Raw genomic sequence first — 19,404 nt, 5'->3', positions numbered from 1 at the left:
GAGGTAATTTAGAGGAAAAGATACAATGTGAATTACCCAATCCCTGCAACATTTAAATAAATGAACATTAATGTGTCTTGGATGATTGGCTATGAAAATAAAAATAAGACAAAATTATTCAATTTGTTGTTATTTTTTTGAATATCTTTGAAATAGAGTTGGTTTTGTCATAAGATTCTACTTGAGTAAATAAAAAATTGTCATTAATAGTTCTAGAAGCACATGCAAAATCTATCAAGTTCCAAGTGAACTTTTCATTCAAAAAAAAATTGAACCATTAGTTCCAAAGCAATAAGAAAGTAATGTTTCTTTTAGGTCTTGATGGTTCTAGGTTCTTGATGGTTCTAATATTTTTTTTAGGTCTTGAAGGTTCTCGGTTCTTGATGGTTCTAATGTTTTCTTTAGATCTTGATGGTTTTAGGCTCTTAGTGTTCTTTAGGTCTTTATAAACTGTTTTCCCACTTTTCTTTGAAAGAACTTTCTTCATGCTCAATTCAAAAGTTTTTTTTTTAACATTATAAAAAGCATCTAGATAATCAAAGACATGAAGCAACCCACTCTTTCCTAAAAAATTGTCAAAATTGACAAAAAAAGTTCCTAATTTTGCTGGCTGGAAATAAATTTAAAAAAAAAGTTTTTTTTCAGACTTTTTATTTTGTTGTTTTTTTAAATGTCAATTAATTATCCACTTTTAAATGTCAATTAATTATCCACTGGTATGTAATACTTTTGGATGCAGCATAAACTGATAAGGTTACTTCTGAAACTTTCGGCAAGGCTTCCTGTATAGAAACAGCTTCGTATTTTTTGTATTTTAGAGATATAGTGACAATTGTAATTTGTAATTTTTTATCCCGATTTTCCATGTTTACAGAATCACCTAAATTATCTTAATCAAAAAATGAGTTCATTTTCTGATAAAGTTCAAACTTTTTCATTAAATTTCCATTAAAACGCTCCAAAAAGCTTATTTTTTTACTGTTTTGTGAGCTAGTCAGGTACTCTAAAGCTTTTTTTCTTAAAAAAGTGACAAAACAAATAACCTTAAAAAACAAATCTTTTATTCTAGAAATAAATAAAAATAGTTTTTATAATTGATTTTTTCTTTATCAAAAAATTTTAAAAAGTTATTTTACAGAAAATTAAAACATAATGTTAGAGAGTATCAAAAAAATCTTTATTATAAAACATAAATTTTGACAAAATATTTTAGAAATAATTTTTTTTTTTAATTTTAAGAGCAATACTAATCAAAATTTTCAGATAACAAAACATTTTTAGATAACAAATTACATTAAAAAAACAACAGGAGTACTAAAACTTTGAAGAAAAAATATATGAATAAAAAATAAGATTTAATAAAAAATAATTCTTAACAAAAGATTACTATCCAAACATTATTTTAAAAAAGTTTTCAGAGCGATATTTAACAAAAAAATATTTTGTTATTAAATAATTAGCAGGTAGCTTTAATCAATTGATAGTTTTCTATAAAAATTTTCATGTAATTGGGAGTAGCAATCAAAAATTAATTGCAAGCTGAGCTAGCAACCATTCCTTAGTCCAAGAACAGCTCGGTTATTAACTTGTTATGAAGCAAAATAAGACATTCATATTGATATAAGAAGAAGCCAGAAAGATTTAAAGAAACATCAACAACTTGAAAAGTTTTAAACATTGGATACCTATAGAACCAGCCAAGATTATGAGCAAAAAATGACACCCAGAATTGATTGAAAAAAACCTTCTTGAAAATGAACTTGAATTTCAAGTGAGCCGTTTTTCAAACCCAATTGAAAAAAATGAACTTAAAGCACTAGCTGGATACTTCTTTTTAAAATCCCCCAAAAAAACTTTCATAGACTTTCATAAAACCCATCAAGACTGCAGACTTTCAAAAACTCATCAAAATTAAAGTCATTGAAAAACTAATCAAAACTGAAGACTTTTAAAAACTTATTGAGAGTGAAGACTTGCATTTGCAAAAAAATATATGTAAACATACTGTTATTCTGCAGGAAAGTGGATGACAGATTCAAAATGTAACCTTGTAAAGTCTAATGAAACTTAGAAAGATAGAGAAAAGAAAGCAAAATATTCAAACTTAACTGGATATAAGGAACAGTGAATTTTGGTGGAAACAATGCTATGATGTGCTACTGATGGCCTAGAATGGAATGTTGGAATTTATGGATGAATTCTAAGTTTTGTGTTGATATTCTCAATAAAAATTGTGTTGATATTCTCAATAAAAATTGTGTTGATATTCTCAATAAAAATTGTGTTGATATTCTCAATAAAAATCTTCTCAATTGAAAAACTGCAAGTAGAAAAACATTATAACTTTTAATCAGGTAATGACCCAAGCATACGCTCAAAGCATACGCCAAAAACCTGGGGCACAATATCTTAAAAAATATATATTAAAGATTATGGCTTCAAAAAGTTGGGACCCAGATTGATCTAGATACAACAAAAAAGTTGAATCAATAAAAAACCAACTAATAGAGGCTTAATGATACAAAAAAGTCATGAAAATTATTTATCTAAAGAAAATTTTAATCTTAAAAACTCAATTTTAATAATTATGATATGGTGAAAATTTGTCAAGTTTGAATGTTTTTTTAAATTTTTAATATATAAAAATAGTATAACTTTTTTGATATCTGAAAACTTGGTTTAATTTTCTTTCAAAATAAAAATTTTTACCGAAACTAATCATACCTTATCAAGAAACCAATGTGGACGACTTCCTTTTCCATTATGTCCAATGCGAAGTTTTGTTAAAGTTCCAACATCTTCAATATCTATGCGAAAAATGTCAACTGAACCACGCTCAAATCTAAAATACAAACATATATATATATATATTCTCTAAAAAATCAAGTAAAACAAGCATTAGAAAATAAGTTTACTCTAATATTTATTAAATTTGACATTGATTTCTAATAACAATTTAAAAAATTTTAAACCTCTCTTCTCCTTTATCAAGTTTAATTTCTGAAGATTGACCTTGTAGGCCAAACAAAGTCATTTTTATATCAGAGTCAGTTCCAGCATTTTTTATATCACCAGTATAGAAAGTAATTTGGTAAAGAATCTCTAAATATCATTAATGTAAATAAAAATATCGTATATATACAGTATACATACATGTACACACACAAATATGTGTATATATATATATATATATATATATATATATATATATATATATATATATATATATATATATATATATATATATATATATATATATATATATATATATACTACTGTGATCAAAAAGTAAGGTGAATTTTTAATTTAAACTTCCGGCCTTATTCGAATCGTCCAATCTTTTTTATTTTTAAGTTGGTAGGAATGTCATGAACATTTGCGCCAAATTACATGTCAAACTCGTCATTATTTTTTTTTGTTTACGCTTGTTTCTGAAGTACCAAAAGTGCATTCGGCGATTTTCACGATGTCTAATTTTGTTGAGCAAAGAAGTGCTATTAAATTTTGTTTGCGGAATGATATTTCTGCTGCTGAAACGTATCGAATGTTGCAAAAGGCCTTCGGTAAAGAGACTATGTCTCAAAAAAATGTTTACAAGTGGTACAAAGACTTCAAAGAAGGCCGAGAACGTGTTGATGACTTGGAACGCTCCGGACAACCATCGACTTCGATTGATGATCGCCACATCAACAAAATCAAAGAATTGGTGCTTGCAAATCGTCGGTTAACCATTCGAGACCTTGTTGACATGGTTGGAATATCATTTGGGTCGGTGCAAGCGATTTTGAAGGATCATTTGGGCCTCAGAAGACTCAAATCACGTTTGGTGCCGAAATTTCTCAATTTCTTTGAAAAAGAGCGTCGCGTTAAAACGTGTGAAGCAATGCTTTCTGACTATTAGGACGTCTACAAACAAATTATTACTGGCGATGAGACTTGGGTCTACGCATACGACCCTGAAACAACCGACCAATCGAGTGAATACCGTGAAAAAGGCGAGCTGAGACCGAAGCAACCACATCAAAGTTGCTTAAAAATCAAGGTCATGTTGACTGTTTTCTTTGATTATTGTGGTGTCGTGCACTACAAATTCCTTCTAACTGGCCAAACTGTCAACAAGGAATATTATTTAAGCGTTATGCGACGTTTGCGTGAAGCTATTCGCAAAAAGAGACCGGAATTATGGGCCAATAACTCTTGGATTTTGCACCACGATAATGCGCCTTCGCACACAGCACTGGTTCTTCGTGAGTTTTTCGCCAAAAACTCAACCCATGTTGCTCCACAACCACCGTATTTTGCCCGACTTAGCACCGTGTGACTTCTGGCTGTTCCCAAAGCTCAAGAGACCACTCCGGGGAAATCGTTTTGAGTCCATTGAAGAGATCCAATGTGAATCGGCACGCGCATTGAAGGTTATCCCTACCGAGGACTTTTCGGCATGCTTCGAAGACTGGAAAAAACGTTGGCAAAAGTGCATTGGGGCTGGGGAGATTATTTTGAGGGGGACAATACAGATTTGGAAGAATAAATAGAGATTTTTCATTTTATAAAAAAATTCACCTTACTTTTTGATCACAGTAGTATATATATATATATATATATATATATATATATATATATATATATATATATATATATATATATATATATATATATATATATATATATATATTATATATATATATATATATACACACAGTGCTCAAAGTGAAGAAAAAAAAGTAATGGGAAGGTATTCAGCAGAATAAAAATACCATCCTGCCTAATCATTGTTATATATAGAGATTTATAAAAAGGTGGCAGGATGGTTTATACTTTTTCAAAAAGGCGACGGGATGGCATTCTGCCGCATCCCACATCACTTCGAGCATTATATATATATATATATATATATATATATATATATATATATATATATATATATATATATATATATATATATATATATATATATATATATATATATATATATATATATATATATATACATATGTAGTGTTAGGATATTCTACAAAAGAAGTACTCAATTATAAAAAGCAAACCAAATCAGTAAAAAAAATCCAACTTTTTTTTTCAACATGCAGTTTCTCCTTCTTTATGACCATGAGGAAGCTTTCAAAGACCAGTTGAAAAAAAAAGTTAGATATACTTAACACTTTTTAATATATATTTATTAGATATGTTTTAACAAACATAACAATATAAATCTATAAAAATGATACTTTTTTTAAAAATTTCCTTTTTTCTCCATAATAAACAGTTATCCACAATTAAACAACAATTTTTCAAAAATCAATATAATTCAATAATCCTTTGTTTCACCTGTTTATTTTATTTAGGATTTATAGAATTGCTTTTATACAAAATAATATAAAACCATAAACTTATTTAAGCAAATTCTTTGTTGCATTTTACCTAAAAAGTGCTCTATTAGTGGTATAGCATTCATACACCACACATCTTGTATACAATGTTTCTCTGAACAGCAACCTTTTTTATCAAAGTTCATGTTTTAGAACTAAAGAGTTAAAAGAGGATTGCAACAACAATTGAAATAAGATTCAACTTTGGGTAGGTAGTAATCCTTACTTATCTCTTAAGAAATAATCCTTCAACTTTGGGGAGGTGAACAGTGGGAAAAAAAAAATCATTCCATGTTTTGTTTATAAAAGCTATTGAACTGATTAGTCCTCTTTCTACAGAGTTTACTGTTTCTATTAAACAATTTGTGCCTCAAGTGCCAAAAAAATTAATTGCAACTTTAGAAAGAAAAAATGTTGTGATAGTACACAGCAGTTTCAAATTTTAGTTGCTGATCTAAAGTTCTCCTCTGGTAGGAAATTTTTTTTATAAATATCTCATATATTCTAAAATTTTATTTTTGTTAATAAAAATGCTTCCTCTAATTGAATTTTATTGAGAACCACAGTAACTACTTAAGATATTTATTAAATGTTATTAGTTAGGAATTTACAAATTGCATTTCTGCCAAAGTGAATGTTGTTAATTTAAATCAAAGGTCTAAGAAAGTAGCAGTATGAAACAAGTCTTCACTTAATTAAAACCTGATTTTTAACTGCGCAGTGAAACTTATGTTTTTTTTTTTAATCTATTAAGACAGCTTTTCAAAGTTGTAAGGCAGTGAAAAACTAATGCTTATGCTTTGTTTTGCGCTTAAAATAGGATTCAGAATTAAAATAGACACATAGATTGGAGGTTCTGCATCATTTGGAGGCTTTGAATATAAGCCTTCCGAACTAGCATTGATTGTAGGCAGATGATTTTACACAAGGTTGGATTTATGAACAACAGTCTAGCCAACCAATATCAAGAACTTCAAGTGTGCACACCATATTAGCAGATGTATTACTGGTCACTTATAAAATATTATCTGAAATCAAGTTGAACTTTACCAACAGGTATATTATAATTTCAAAAGAAATTAGTTTTAAAGCTGGCAATTATTAGTTCAAGATTTACAACAGAACAGCATGATTCAAAAACTAATGAATTATAGTAAAAAGTAGATATAAAAAATGTCATGATCATTGTCAGCCTTAAAGTTATCAAAAGTGATGCTAAGTTTTGCAGACTACTTTTTTTATACTTTATTAATATCACAAAGTATTTGAGATAAACTTGCAAGGTGTGCAGAATGATATGATCCTAGAATAAGAGAAATTGATAAAGCCAGATTAAGAAGCTGTCTCAAATGATATTACATTTTCAACTATAAATTCTTTTACATATTATTCTTGTGACAGGAAAAAAAAATACACACACATAAGCACATGCTCACTTGGTTTATAAGACACATCTTTGTTTTCATCAACTGAAAAAATTCTAGCAGTTTTCCCATCTTCTTTGTCTTTGCCAAGCCAACATTGACAAGGAAAAAAGTATTTACGTCCAGTTGTAGGAACATCTACCTCCACTTTATTCACATACCAACTATCTTTTGGAAGATAGCCATCATGCCCAAGCTACATATTGTCAAAAAAAAGAAAAAAGAATGGTTACAAAAGAAAGTTTAGATGCTAATTTTTTTAAATAAATATGATTTAAACAGTTCAAAAAAAAATTTTTTAAACTGTAATAAAGCATTATTGAAGAAAAAAAACAAACCTCTATTTTCTTCATATCTCCTATATCCTCAGATTGAACTGAAAATGTTTCAACAGAACCAGCTTTAAAACTATCTTTTCCAATAAGCTCTAAAGGAATTTTTGGTGAAGCACCATCTGTACCAATGAAAACTATGAAAACATTAGCCTCGGTCGAACTTTCAGGTTTTTCTCCTGTCCATATGCGCACAGTGTAAGGAATACCTAAATAATCAAGTAAAAGAGTTTATTATAAAATTAATTTACAAAAAATTAATGTAACCTTAAAAATAAAAGTGGTAAAATAAAAAAATATAACACAAAAAATGAAAATACTTTCAAGAAGGCTTCCTAATGTTGATGCTCCACCCAAGGACACTTTTGAAGAAGATTTTTTCATTTTACCATTCACTTGTTGTTTAAAAACTGAATCAGCACTATCACTTCTTTTTAATAAAGACTTTTGTGGAGCTTCTAAACTGGCAACACTAATGCTGCTACCAGCTATCATCCTACTTCCATAAAGTGATCCTACTGATGAATGCAAAGAGTTTCGATCCCCCTACAAAAAACTTCTTTGTATTAACTTTAGATTAAAAAAAAGTACTCTATAAATATATGAGATAAATAAAAACACTGCGCTACATTTTTTATAAATAAATTTTTTTTAAACACTTACCTCATAACTTTTTTCATATAAAGTTCTTTTGATTTTTCCATCATCTCGCTTTTTAGCCAACCATCTTTCACAATTAAATATAAACTTTCGATTATGTTCAGATGTATCAATTACTTCAATTCTATCCAAAAACCAATCAGAACCAATATTTTTGTCATCATGTCGAATAACAACTTTATGAATATAACCAAGATCAGCTGCTTCCAACAGAAACATATCATCCTTTAAAACAAAAAAAAAATGCAAAATCAATCAAGACCAAAAACACATTACCACATAAAAAACATCACAAGATAAAAAAACATCACTTTTTTTTTTAAAAACATATTCACTTCCAACAATGTAGTGGCTGCAAGCAACTACTATTAAAGATAGAAGTTACTAGAAGAGAAAAGATAAAGTTTAAGAAGCAAGATAAAGATTGACAGACAACTTGAATGATTGCTAATTATATGAATCAGGAAAACAAGGTGAAGGAAGCAAACTCCAAAGAACTGATGTTAGAGCACTTAGGAACAGACACAGCAAAAGTATGAGACTTAATTGAATGACGAGTAACACAAGAATGAAAAAGAGAAACATTACGACATTGTGACAATGATTGAAAGTTAGGTGCAAGAGCAGGTCCAACTATGTTTACAATACATTTTTGCACCTTGTGTAAACGAGAAAGAGCATCATTTGAAGATCTGCTCCAGATATGGCAACAGTATTCCATACAAGGATAGATTTGAGATTTATAGAGATAAAGAATAGATTCTAGAGTATAAAAGTGGTGAGCACGATAGAGAATTAGCCTTAGCAGATGCTAAGTCAGCAATGGATTTGATGTATGGCTTCCAAGAAAGATCAGAAGTAAGACTTAATCCTAAAACACAAGGGGTAAATACTCATTGAGTACATTACCATTCATAAATATAAAAAGATCTAGAATGTTGCAATAATAATTAGCTAAAAAAAATTTAATTTTATCTGAGTTAAATTTCACCAGTCACTGAAAGCCCCATACTGTGGCAGAAGTGGGATCCTTTTCAAGCTCAAATGCCCCTCCAAGCGATCAGAGAGTGTTGGCTTCTTATCAAGACAAGAATAAATGGTAGCATCATCAGCAAACAATGCCACCTTAGATGTGAGAATTTCTGGGAGATTGTTAATGTAAATTAAAAAAAGTATGACTAAGGATTGAACTTTGAGGAACCCTTGAATATACAGGAAATGAAGAAGAGTGCTGTTCATCGAGGAATTTTATACTATGATTAGTAAGGAAGGATTCAAAGACGTTACCTGATACACCATAAGAAGAGAGCTTATGGAGAAGACCAGCATGCCAAACTTTATTAAAGAATTTAGAAATGTCAAGATCGATGGCCTTAACCTCTCCACATTTATCTAATGCACAATAAAACTTATCAGTTATTACCATTAACAAATGGTTATAACTTTCGGTCTTCTTGTTCTACTGCTGTAAAACCAGAAGACCTAAATCTATATTGATGATCAGAAAGTAGGCTATTAGATCCAAGATAAGAGATTAAGTGTTTGTTAATTAAAGACTCAAAAACCCTGCTTTTGATAGGAAGACTAATAGATTTTGATAGGAAGACTAATAGAATGGTAATAAAACGAGTCAGGTCGCTCTCCAGGATTATGAAAATAGGGATAACAGATGCCACTTTCCAACAGAACGGAAAACAAGACTCTAAAAAACACTAGTTAAATAGTTTTGAAAGCCTTTCTTGCAGTAAATTTAAAAGGTAAAAAAAGTTATTTATAAAAGACTGTTATGAATTATTATCTACAAAATTATGCATTGTTATATAAAAAAAGTTTTTAAAGATTTAAAATAAACAATAAAAAGATTTCAATTTTAATTGTATTACAGGAAAACAAAATAATTTACATTTTTTCTTTCAAACATGTTGCGGTTTGTTTCACTTTTTAACAACTGTCGTTCTCCAGTGTCTCCATTTTCACCAAACATAATCAAAAAAACATTTGCATCTGTTCCTGCCCCTTTAACATCTCCAGTATACACATGGACTTCGTATTTGTGAACTGAGTTAATTATGAGAATTATTATAAAAATATAATATTTAATTACAAGATATAAAAAAAGTTATTATAAAATATCTAATTTTTATTTATTATTTACATATTTATTTAATATTTATTTAATACTTATATATTATTTACAAGACATTTATTTAATATTTATATATTATCTACAAGATATATAAAAAAAATTAAATAAAACTAACTTTCTAAAATAGCATCCACTCTCTGTTCAGAAACAGATATCTTTCCATTCTTATCAACTGACTCTTCCACAATTTTTGATGGAACCAACTCCCTGACAATAGCACCATCATCTTCACCTTTTGCAAGCCACCGATTGCAAAGAAAAGTGAAAGTTACTGATCCTGATTTTTTCTTTAGTCCTTTATTATCCACAAGTTTTCTAACTTCCACCTGGATAAATGTTTAAAAATTTGAAAAACTTTTGATAAAATTACGTAATTTTGGTAAATTACGTAAATAATGTATTTATAAATTTTCTTTGTTTTTAATATTTTTTTAAGAGTTTATTTTATTATCATAACTGAAAAATGAGTAAAATACATAATTTTTCTCGTAAAATTTTAATTTTTCTGTTTAACGTATATGAAAAAGTTTATTTTTATTATATGAAAAAGTTTATTATTATTAACGTATATGAAAAAATTTATTAAAAAATTGGTTATTTAAACAACTAAAAAAAGTAAACATTAGCTTGCTTTTCTATTTTATTGGATTTTTTATAGTTAGTAATACAATTTTATTATATTGCACTGGTAATACGAAACAACTTATTATATTGCACCGGTAATATGTTACAACTTACTGTTTCTTAAATTCTATTAGTTTGTCAACTAATAAAATTTAATGGTATAAAAAATTTATACAAATATATATAGTTTAAACATCATCAAAAAAAAAAAAAAAAAGTAATTAAATATATATTTACATGCCTTATTAATATAGACTTATTTTACTTGTGTATTACTTTTAAAAACAAAACAAAAGTGTAAAAAATGTCTGAAAATTTACTTTGTCCAAATGCCATGCTGCACCAAAGCCTTTATTGTCATGACCAATACGTATTTTGTCAATCTGCTCCCCAACATCAACCAACTACAAAAAAATAACTTATGCATTGCAAAATCCTTTTGAAATGTATATTATAAAAACAAAAAACAATTTAAAGAAAATTTACTTCTCTAACAAAAACATCTACTGAGGCTCTGTTAAAACACTCTTTTCTTTTCTTGCTAGTATCATTTAAAAATATATCATTTGTACAAATGCCACCTAAACCATAGAGAGCAATAAAAACATTACTTTCTGTTCCTGCACCAGGTAAGTCACTCGTGTAAACAACAATTTCATAAGGGACATCTAAAAAAAAAAATACAGAATAACTGAAAATGAAATTAACTAAGCTATTGAAATGCAAAAATTATTTTTTTTTTTTAAATGGCTATTTAAAAATTATAATAAATTATTATCATAAGTATTATAATTTATTATTTGTATTTAAGCGATTAAAGACAAATAAAAAAATATGATTAATTTATTGGTAAATAAAATAATCTTATTGGTTTATTTGTAAAAAAAAAATATATATATAAATGGGGAAGACTTTGTTAGAGGAAAAATTTACTTTTTATTTCATTTATTCAAAATAAAACATCTGAAATAAATCATAACACCATCTTCATTTATCATAAAAAAAGAAAAACATTGTTACATAAAAAAGTACAAAACAGCTTTAATTTGATTCATATAAGTGTAAATATACAAAATTAAAAAAAAGTTGTCAAAAAAAAATCTTGTCAAAAAAAAAGCTAGTCTAAGAAAGGTTTTGTATTGATTAGTTATAATTGTATTGATTAGTTATAATTGTATTGATTAGTTATAATTGTATTGATTAGTTATAATTGTATTGATCAGTTATAATTGTATTGATTAGTTATAATTGTATTGATTAGTTATAATTGTATTGAGTAGTTATAATTGTATTGAGTAGTTATAATTGTATTGACTAGTTATAATTGTATTGATCAGTTATAATTGTATTGATTAGTTATAATTGTATTGATTAGTTATAATTGTATTGACTAGTTATAATTGTATTGACTAGTTATAATTGTATTGAATAGTTATAATTGTATTGATTAGTTATAATTGTATTGATTAGTTATAATTGTATTGACTAGTTATAATTGTATTGACTAGTTATAATTGTATTGATCAGTTATAATTGTATTGATTAGTTATAATTGTATTGATTAGTTATAATTGTATTGATTAGTTATAATTGTATTGAGTAGTTATAATTGTATTGACTAGTTATAATTGTATTGAATAGTTATAATTGTATTGATTAGTTATAATTGTATTGATTAGTTATAATTGTATTGACTAGTTATAATTGTATTGACTAGTTATAATTGTATTGATTAGTTATAATTGTATTGATTAGTTATAATTGTATTGATCAGTTATAATTGTATTGATTAGTTATAATTGTATTGACTAGTTATAATTGTATTGAATAGTTATAATTGTATTGATTAGTTATAATTGTATTGATTAGTTATAATTGTATTGATTAGTTATAATTGTATTGATCAGTTATAATTGTATTGATTAGTTATAATTGTATTGACTAATTATAATTGTATTGATCAGTTATAATTGTATTGATTAGTTATAATTGCATTGATCAGTTATAATTGTATTGATCAGTTATAATTGTATTGATTAGTTATAATTGTATTGACTAGTTATAATTGTATTGATTAGTTATAATTGTATTGATTAGTTATAATTGTATTGACTAGTTATAATTGTATTGAATAGTTATAATTGTATTGATTAGTTATAATTGTATTGATTAGTTATAATTGTATTGACTAGTTATAATTGTATTGACTAGTTATAATTGTATTGACTAGTTATAATTGTATTGAATAGTTATAATTGTATTGATTAGTTATAAATTTCTGTAGCAACAAGTCTTAGCAGTGAAAAGATTAAAATTACATAAAGATTAAAAAATGATTTTTTCAAAAGTTTTTTCAGAGCTTTTCTCAGATTAGTTGAATGGTCCAATTTTGACAGATTGTCCAAATCTACTGAGTCATCCAACATGATCAAGCAAATCTTCTACAGAAACATCAAATATGATCTGCCTAATAATCTACAGAACCATCGAATATGATTTGGGCATCCTGCTTAATTTAAATACACAAAATGCATAATTATCAACATCAATGATTCACTTCTAAACATCTTTTTATTTAAACATCCATAATTCAAAACATCCTTTTAAATATAAACATCTGCAATTCACTTCTAAAAATTCATTTATAAGCATTCATCTTTCATTTATAAACATTCACGACTCACTTCTGAACATTCATTCAATTTTTAAAATTTTTGTTAATCTTAATCAACTCCCTAATGTCAAAAGAGCCAAAACAGTGAGGGAGGCTACTTTTTGTGGTTTCACTACAGTGAAGGAGGCTACTTTTTGCAGTTACAAGCCTTTTTCAACTCTTTAACTTCGAAAAATGAACCTTAAAGAACAAGGCTGCTATGCTAAGAAACAAGTTGAGCCATCCATGATTCACTTCCAAACATTCTTTCATTTAAATACATCCATGATTCACTTCTGAACATCCTTTTGATTATAAATGTTCATGATTCACTTCTGAACACAGTTTTAATTTAAAATACTCATGACTCAAAAAAGCCTACATACTTTGTGTTAATCAATTAAAGATGTGTTTGTTAAAACTGTTAAAATAATTGTTAATTAACTGTTAAATCTGTTGAAACTTAGTTTCAACTATGTTATAAAAAATTAGTTTTAAAAAGAAAAAACAATGAGTCTATTAAAAATCTATCTTTTAAAAAAAAAAAAAACTATGGAAATAGACAGCTATCCATTTAAAAAAAAAACGGTATTTAAATGTGTAGTAAAGAATTCAACTAATATCTTTAATTTTTGTACAACAATTTTAATATGAAATTAATTTTTACTATTATTTCTATTCGGTTTTATATGTTTCTATAACTTTTTTTTAATAAACTGCCTTATATGTTTATCTTATTAATGGTTTCATTTCATAATACTTGACATTAATCAAAAAGATGTAATGTTTCTAGTAATGTTAACAAAAAATGATAATATATGGTATACCATCGAAAGTGTCTACATACTATATAGCATCATTAATATTATGCTTAATACATAAGTTTAAATTAATAATATAATAAAAAATACATAAGTTTAAATTATTATTAAAATAATTTTTAGAAAAAAAATTCTATTTAGTAGTATTTACATTTTTGATAAACCTCTTGTCTATCAGAAGATGGATAAAGATCAATTTCTAGCTTTCCATCATCCTTATCTTTATCAAGCCATCTACCTGCTGGAAACATCCATTTTTTTCCAATAGAAGGTGCATCAATACTTACATTATCTAGATACCAACCAGCGAATCCACCTTTGTTGTCATGGCCGATTCTGATTAACACAAAAGAATAAAAAAGTATAAATAGCACAAAATAATATTATTTTAGAAAAACAACTATTTTCAAGTCTAATCTTAATATTTATTTAAAATTATTGACTATAAATAGTACTCTTCCCTTTTGTTTATATAGATTATCAACAATAAAATCATAAAAAATTCAACCTAATTTTTGTCATATCTCCAAGATCAACAGCCTCTGTTGTAAATATATCTGTTTGATTTCTTTCAAATTTATTTTTATTAGATTTTGATGCTTTTAACTCAACTTTACCTAAAGTACAAGCATAATTTAACATAATTTATCATAATTTATTATTTAAATTACACACAAACTTAAGTAAGTAATAACGCTACTCAACTAAACCTATTGTACACAATAATTCAATTGAAGAGATTAACAATTAACTCATTGACTTTTTTCAATTTTTCAAATTATTTAAAAAAAAAAAAGTCAAAAAAAAAATTTTGTTTCAAAACCTGAATCTCCTTTTTCTCCAAAAAGAACAATATAAACATTTGCATTTGTTCCAGCACCAGATATGTCTCCTGTTTTTACACTGATGTTATATGTAGTTTGTTCAGCTAAAATAAAATTTTATTAAAGAAAAATTTATTACCAAACAAAAAGCAACCAAAACTGCAAAAAAAAAAAGTTAAAGTTTAGCATAATGAAACTTATTTTGAGATTATCGTATTTTTATAGAATACCCATTTGCTCAAGATCAACATTGTCCCCAGCGATCGATTTGGATCTTTTAAGTGATTTTTGGCGCTCTAGAGATCGAGATTTTCTTCTTTCATAGTCAACTTGATCTACTGCAATTAATTCTCGTGAAAGTGAGCCATCATCTTCTGTTTTTGATAACCAACGTTCACAAGGAAATAGATACTTAGCATTTTCCTGAAATAATATTGTTCGTTATTATATATTTTTAAAAATAAGTTATCATTTTTTTTTAGCAAAAATAGATTTACAATAATAGTTTATAATAATGATTCACAATAACAGTTTACAATAACGATTCACAATAATGGCTCGCATTAATAATTCACAACAATGATTTACAATAATGATTTACAACAAAGTACTCATAGTATTTTTAACTGAATAAAATCCTTAGAGATATATAGCATAACAAATTTAAAACTCTTCATATCATCAATGCAGAAGTTTGCAACTTTATAAAAGTATTTAAGACATTTATTTTACAGTTTTGTAAAAAGGTTGCATTTGGCCTTGTACCTAAGGTTGATATATTTTTTTTAATTGCCCTTAAAAAAAAATTTTACTTTTAAAAAAATGCTCTTTAAAAAAACAAAACCTTAAAAAGAAAAAAAAGACCTCACAAGGAAAAAATCAAAAAACATTTAGTCTTGAAACTTAAATGTTAAACAATATCAAACATTTTTCTCTGCTACATCTATCTCCATACAACCAAAGGGGCCATTACAGTGAAAGAAGCTGCTAATTTTTATTTAACAGTTTGTTGTTACAACCCTATAAAACCCTCTAACTTAAAACTTGAATAAAAAAATCTTTACAAACAAGACTGCTGCATTACAGGTTGAGCTTGATACTACCAGGGAAATGGTGGAGTCAAACTATCAAACTCAGTACTTCTACTAAAAAGCAACCACTACTTAATTAACAGTTTGTAAAACTTACAATGATAAAAAAAGATGTAGAAATGTTGATCACTCAACATTTTTACATCTTTTTTTATTATCTACCAAACAAAATTAATTGGAAGTATTTTAAAAATTAATCAAAAAAGATGGAAATTTTATTTATCAAAACATTACTTTACCAAATTTCAATAAAAATAATGCAACGCATTCATACTGATACAATGAATAGCGTAACAATTAGTTAGTGTAACAATTAGTTAGCGTAACAACTTGTTAGCGTAATAATTATCATAACAATTGGTATGGGTTTGCAATTCAAAGATATTAAGATATCATTTAATATCTCATTTATCTGAAAATGAATATATTTCTATTAAACGTATCTTTTCATGAAACCTGAGACTACATTTAATGTAGAAGTAGATATACATTTTAAAGATCTCTCAAAAAGGAAGTGGGTTATACTGATAAAAATCTAGTGTATTGATTTAAAAAGTTATACTTTCACAGTATTAAAAAATTTGGTTGGCAAAACTTGAAATTGCGGGAAAAAATATTTATGGTAGATATAATTATTGCATAATGCAGAAATGTTTTAGACATGAGTTACTTATATTTACAAACACTAAAGTATTTTTTTTCCAAATTAATAGAGCAAAATCTTAATAGAGTCTCGAATCTCTTTTATGAATAGGCTGAGAATGCAGCATTAACAAATTTGACCCAAACTCTGCTTTGGATACATGGTATAAGATAACAAGGCTTTCTACTGCACATCATAGCTATCCAGATAAACTAAAAAATCTGCTAATGCAAAAGTTATCTTTGATTTTTCTATATTGACAATATCAGATTTAGAAAGGGAAAGTGATAGTAATAAAATAAATAATAGTATATACTTGATTTTGTTTTACCCTTTTTAAATAAAAATTTGTATTGAGCATCTTACCCTTTTTAAATAAAAATTTGTATTGAGCAACTTAATTATTCATTACGTTTTAAAATCAAAAGTGTCATTTTAAGTTTTTAGAAACATAAAAGTTGTTAAAACAAAGTAAATGCCATTTGTTTGAATGTTGAAAAATATGTAGTATAATTTTTTGAAATTGTAGAACTTGAAATTGTAGAACTTGAAATTGTAGAAATTGTAGAACTTGAAATTGTAGAACTTGAAATTGTAGAACTTGAAATTGTAGAACTTGAAATTGTAGAACTTGAAATTGTAGAACTTGAAATTGTAGAACTTGAAATTGTAGAACTTGAAATTGTAGAACTTGAAATTGTAGAACTTGAAATTGTAGAACTTGAAATTGTAGAACTTGAAATTGTAGAACTTGAAATTGTAGAACTTGAAATTGTAGAACTTGAAATTGTAGAACTTGAAATTGTAGAACTTGAAATTGTAGAACTTGAAATTGTAGAACTTGAAATTGTAGAACTTGAAATTGTAGAACTTGAAATTGTAGAACTTGAAATTGTAGAACTTGAAATTGTAGAACTTGAAATTGTAGAAATTGTAGAACTTGAAATTGTAGAAATTGTAGAACTTGTAATTGTAGAAATTGTAGAACTTGAAATTGTAGAACTTTTTTAATTTTTGAATTCTCTAAAGGTATTTGCAATGATTACTTTGGTATACAGGGGCACAGGCTTTAATCTTTCTTTTTTTATATTTGAACTTTTTTTTTTCTTATAAAAAAAAAAGTGACGCAAAATAACCAGATCAGATGGATATTAGCAAATATCCATTTTAGGTTGAATTTCAAAATGTCATATATTTGGAACCATTTAGAGTTTTTTTTCAATTTTCTATGTGTTATTAATAAGTACCAGTAAATTTGAAGGAATTCTGAGGAAGAATTCAAAAAATTTTAGTTGTTTGTCCTATTATATAGAATTTCCCAAAAATTATTTTTACATCAAAATAAAGGAATAAAAATCTTTACCTATTTACATGATATTTTATTTACCTATTTACATGATATTTTATTTAACTAGTATTTTCTTATGTTTATTATTGTTACTATATTTACATTAGGGTTGTTTAAAAAGTATAATATTAATCAGAATTTTGACAACCAAAACTTATCTAGTAGTTATTAGACCTGTGATGATTACTGTAAAATGTTATTTTTTCACCAACTTTTTCACCCTCTCCTACTCCCTCCCCCCCCCCTCCCCCAAGCATTTGAAGTTTTATATTGTACATATATTGAATAGCTTTTAAATCACAAAAACTAATTCTAAATGAATTTTTTAACAATTAAACAAATTGTTAAGCAGAAGCATTTTGAAATCAAAATACTTCTTTTTTACATATATGTAACTTCCAAATTTTCTGTAATACAAAACATTTATGCAATCCAAATAATTCCTATTAAGTTTTCAAACGTTTTTTAACAATGGTAGGTTTTGTCTTTAATAGTATTTGGGAAAAGAAGAGTGCCAGTAGCATAATTTCTCCAGTAAGTTACCAGGCAGGCCTTCCAATGGCTATTAAAGCTATTCCACCCACCTCTTTGCCATTTTGATACTTGTTAGATCTTTAATTTCAATTTCAGATTCAAGTCACTGATCGGTGCATTGGCAGGATTTATGCATATAAGCTGGTCATAAATCACAAAAGCAAACTGGATAAATTTTTTAAGTTTGTTATAAAAGTCTGTTGAGTAGTTTAACTGATGTTTGAATACAAGGATCTTTTGTACAGAAGTATTGCCATACAGTTAGCTTTGTGGAAAGCCCTATGTTTGTAGGAAACAAATATATTTAGCTTTTCTCCAAGTAAAACTGCATTTTGCAAAGCTCGAGGTAGTCACTTCTAGGTTACTTTGCTTTACTTGAAAGATTAGCCAGTACAAAATTGCACACATCATTCTTCTTCATTGTCAGCCATCAGTCTTAACTTTAAGTGGAGCAAAATCCACTCAACTTGCTTTGTCTACTTCATTCCACTTATTTTGCAGGCTCTTAAACAACAAAAAATCAGGTGACCTTGCGACTAGGTGACCTATCTTTTTCAAACAAAAACTCCTATGCATCTTCAGTCATGTCACAGAAATGACACCTGCAAGCAAGATAGGGTATTTTACTATTAAGGTGTCTTTAGGTGGCAACTGCAGTGCCTTGAATGCATCTATTGTTGGTTGTTGTTGTATCCCAGCAAATACCAAAAGTTATTTTTTAACATTGCACTGTTGCAAACAACAAACATATTTGTTCATTTGTAAGTCAGCTGCTACTGATTTCAAAAATTGTTGAAAAAAAAAGTTAATAGTCTTGGATATTTTCCAAAAGAATAACAACATGACCATCTATAATTTTCCTATACTAATGAAGAACTGAATGCTCTGGTGGGACAAATTTCATCTTGATGTGTCATGCTTCTTGCATTCCACAGTTG

At 27.0% G+C, this 19,404-nt stretch overlaps 1 protein-coding gene across 2 annotated transcripts in view; it reads right to left on the bottom strand.

The window, feature by feature from the left end:
* LOC100214525 (lipoxygenase homology domain-containing protein 1) overlaps positions 1–19,404 on the bottom strand; it is a 91,122-nt gene that overhangs the window by 13,406 nt on the left and 58,312 nt on the right. For both annotated transcript variants that reach the window (XM_065799244.1, XM_065799243.1), the window contains exons 29-42: positions 15,081–15,273; positions 14,850–14,954; positions 14,535–14,643; positions 14,178–14,362; positions 11,039–11,220; positions 10,873–10,956; positions 10,044–10,254; positions 9,686–9,840; positions 7,786–8,007; positions 7,443–7,668; positions 7,129–7,331; positions 6,803–6,986; positions 2,973–3,102; positions 2,725–2,842 (exon numbers count right to left, since the gene is read on the bottom strand). In XM_065799244.1, coding sequence (XP_065655316.1) covers positions 2,725–2,842; positions 2,973–3,102; positions 6,803–6,986; positions 7,129–7,331; positions 7,443–7,668; positions 7,786–8,007; positions 9,686–9,840; positions 10,044–10,254; positions 10,873–10,956; positions 11,039–11,220; positions 14,178–14,362; positions 14,535–14,643; positions 14,850–14,954; positions 15,081–15,273 — 2,307 coding nt within the window. The remainder of the gene's footprint in view (positions 1–2,724; positions 2,843–2,972; positions 3,103–6,802; positions 6,987–7,128; positions 7,332–7,442; positions 7,669–7,785; positions 8,008–9,685; positions 9,841–10,043; positions 10,255–10,872; positions 10,957–11,038; positions 11,221–14,177; positions 14,363–14,534; positions 14,644–14,849; positions 14,955–15,080; positions 15,274–19,404) is intronic.

The sequence above is a fragment of the Hydra vulgaris genome, chromosome 06, assembly GCF_038396675.1.
Source record: "Hydra vulgaris chromosome 06, alternate assembly HydraT2T_AEP".
NCBI lineage: Eukaryota > Metazoa > Cnidaria > Hydrozoa > Anthoathecata > Hydridae > Hydra > Hydra vulgaris.
Note: the sequence above shows the minus strand (reverse complement) of the source record. Positions and strands in the feature narration are given on the sequence as shown.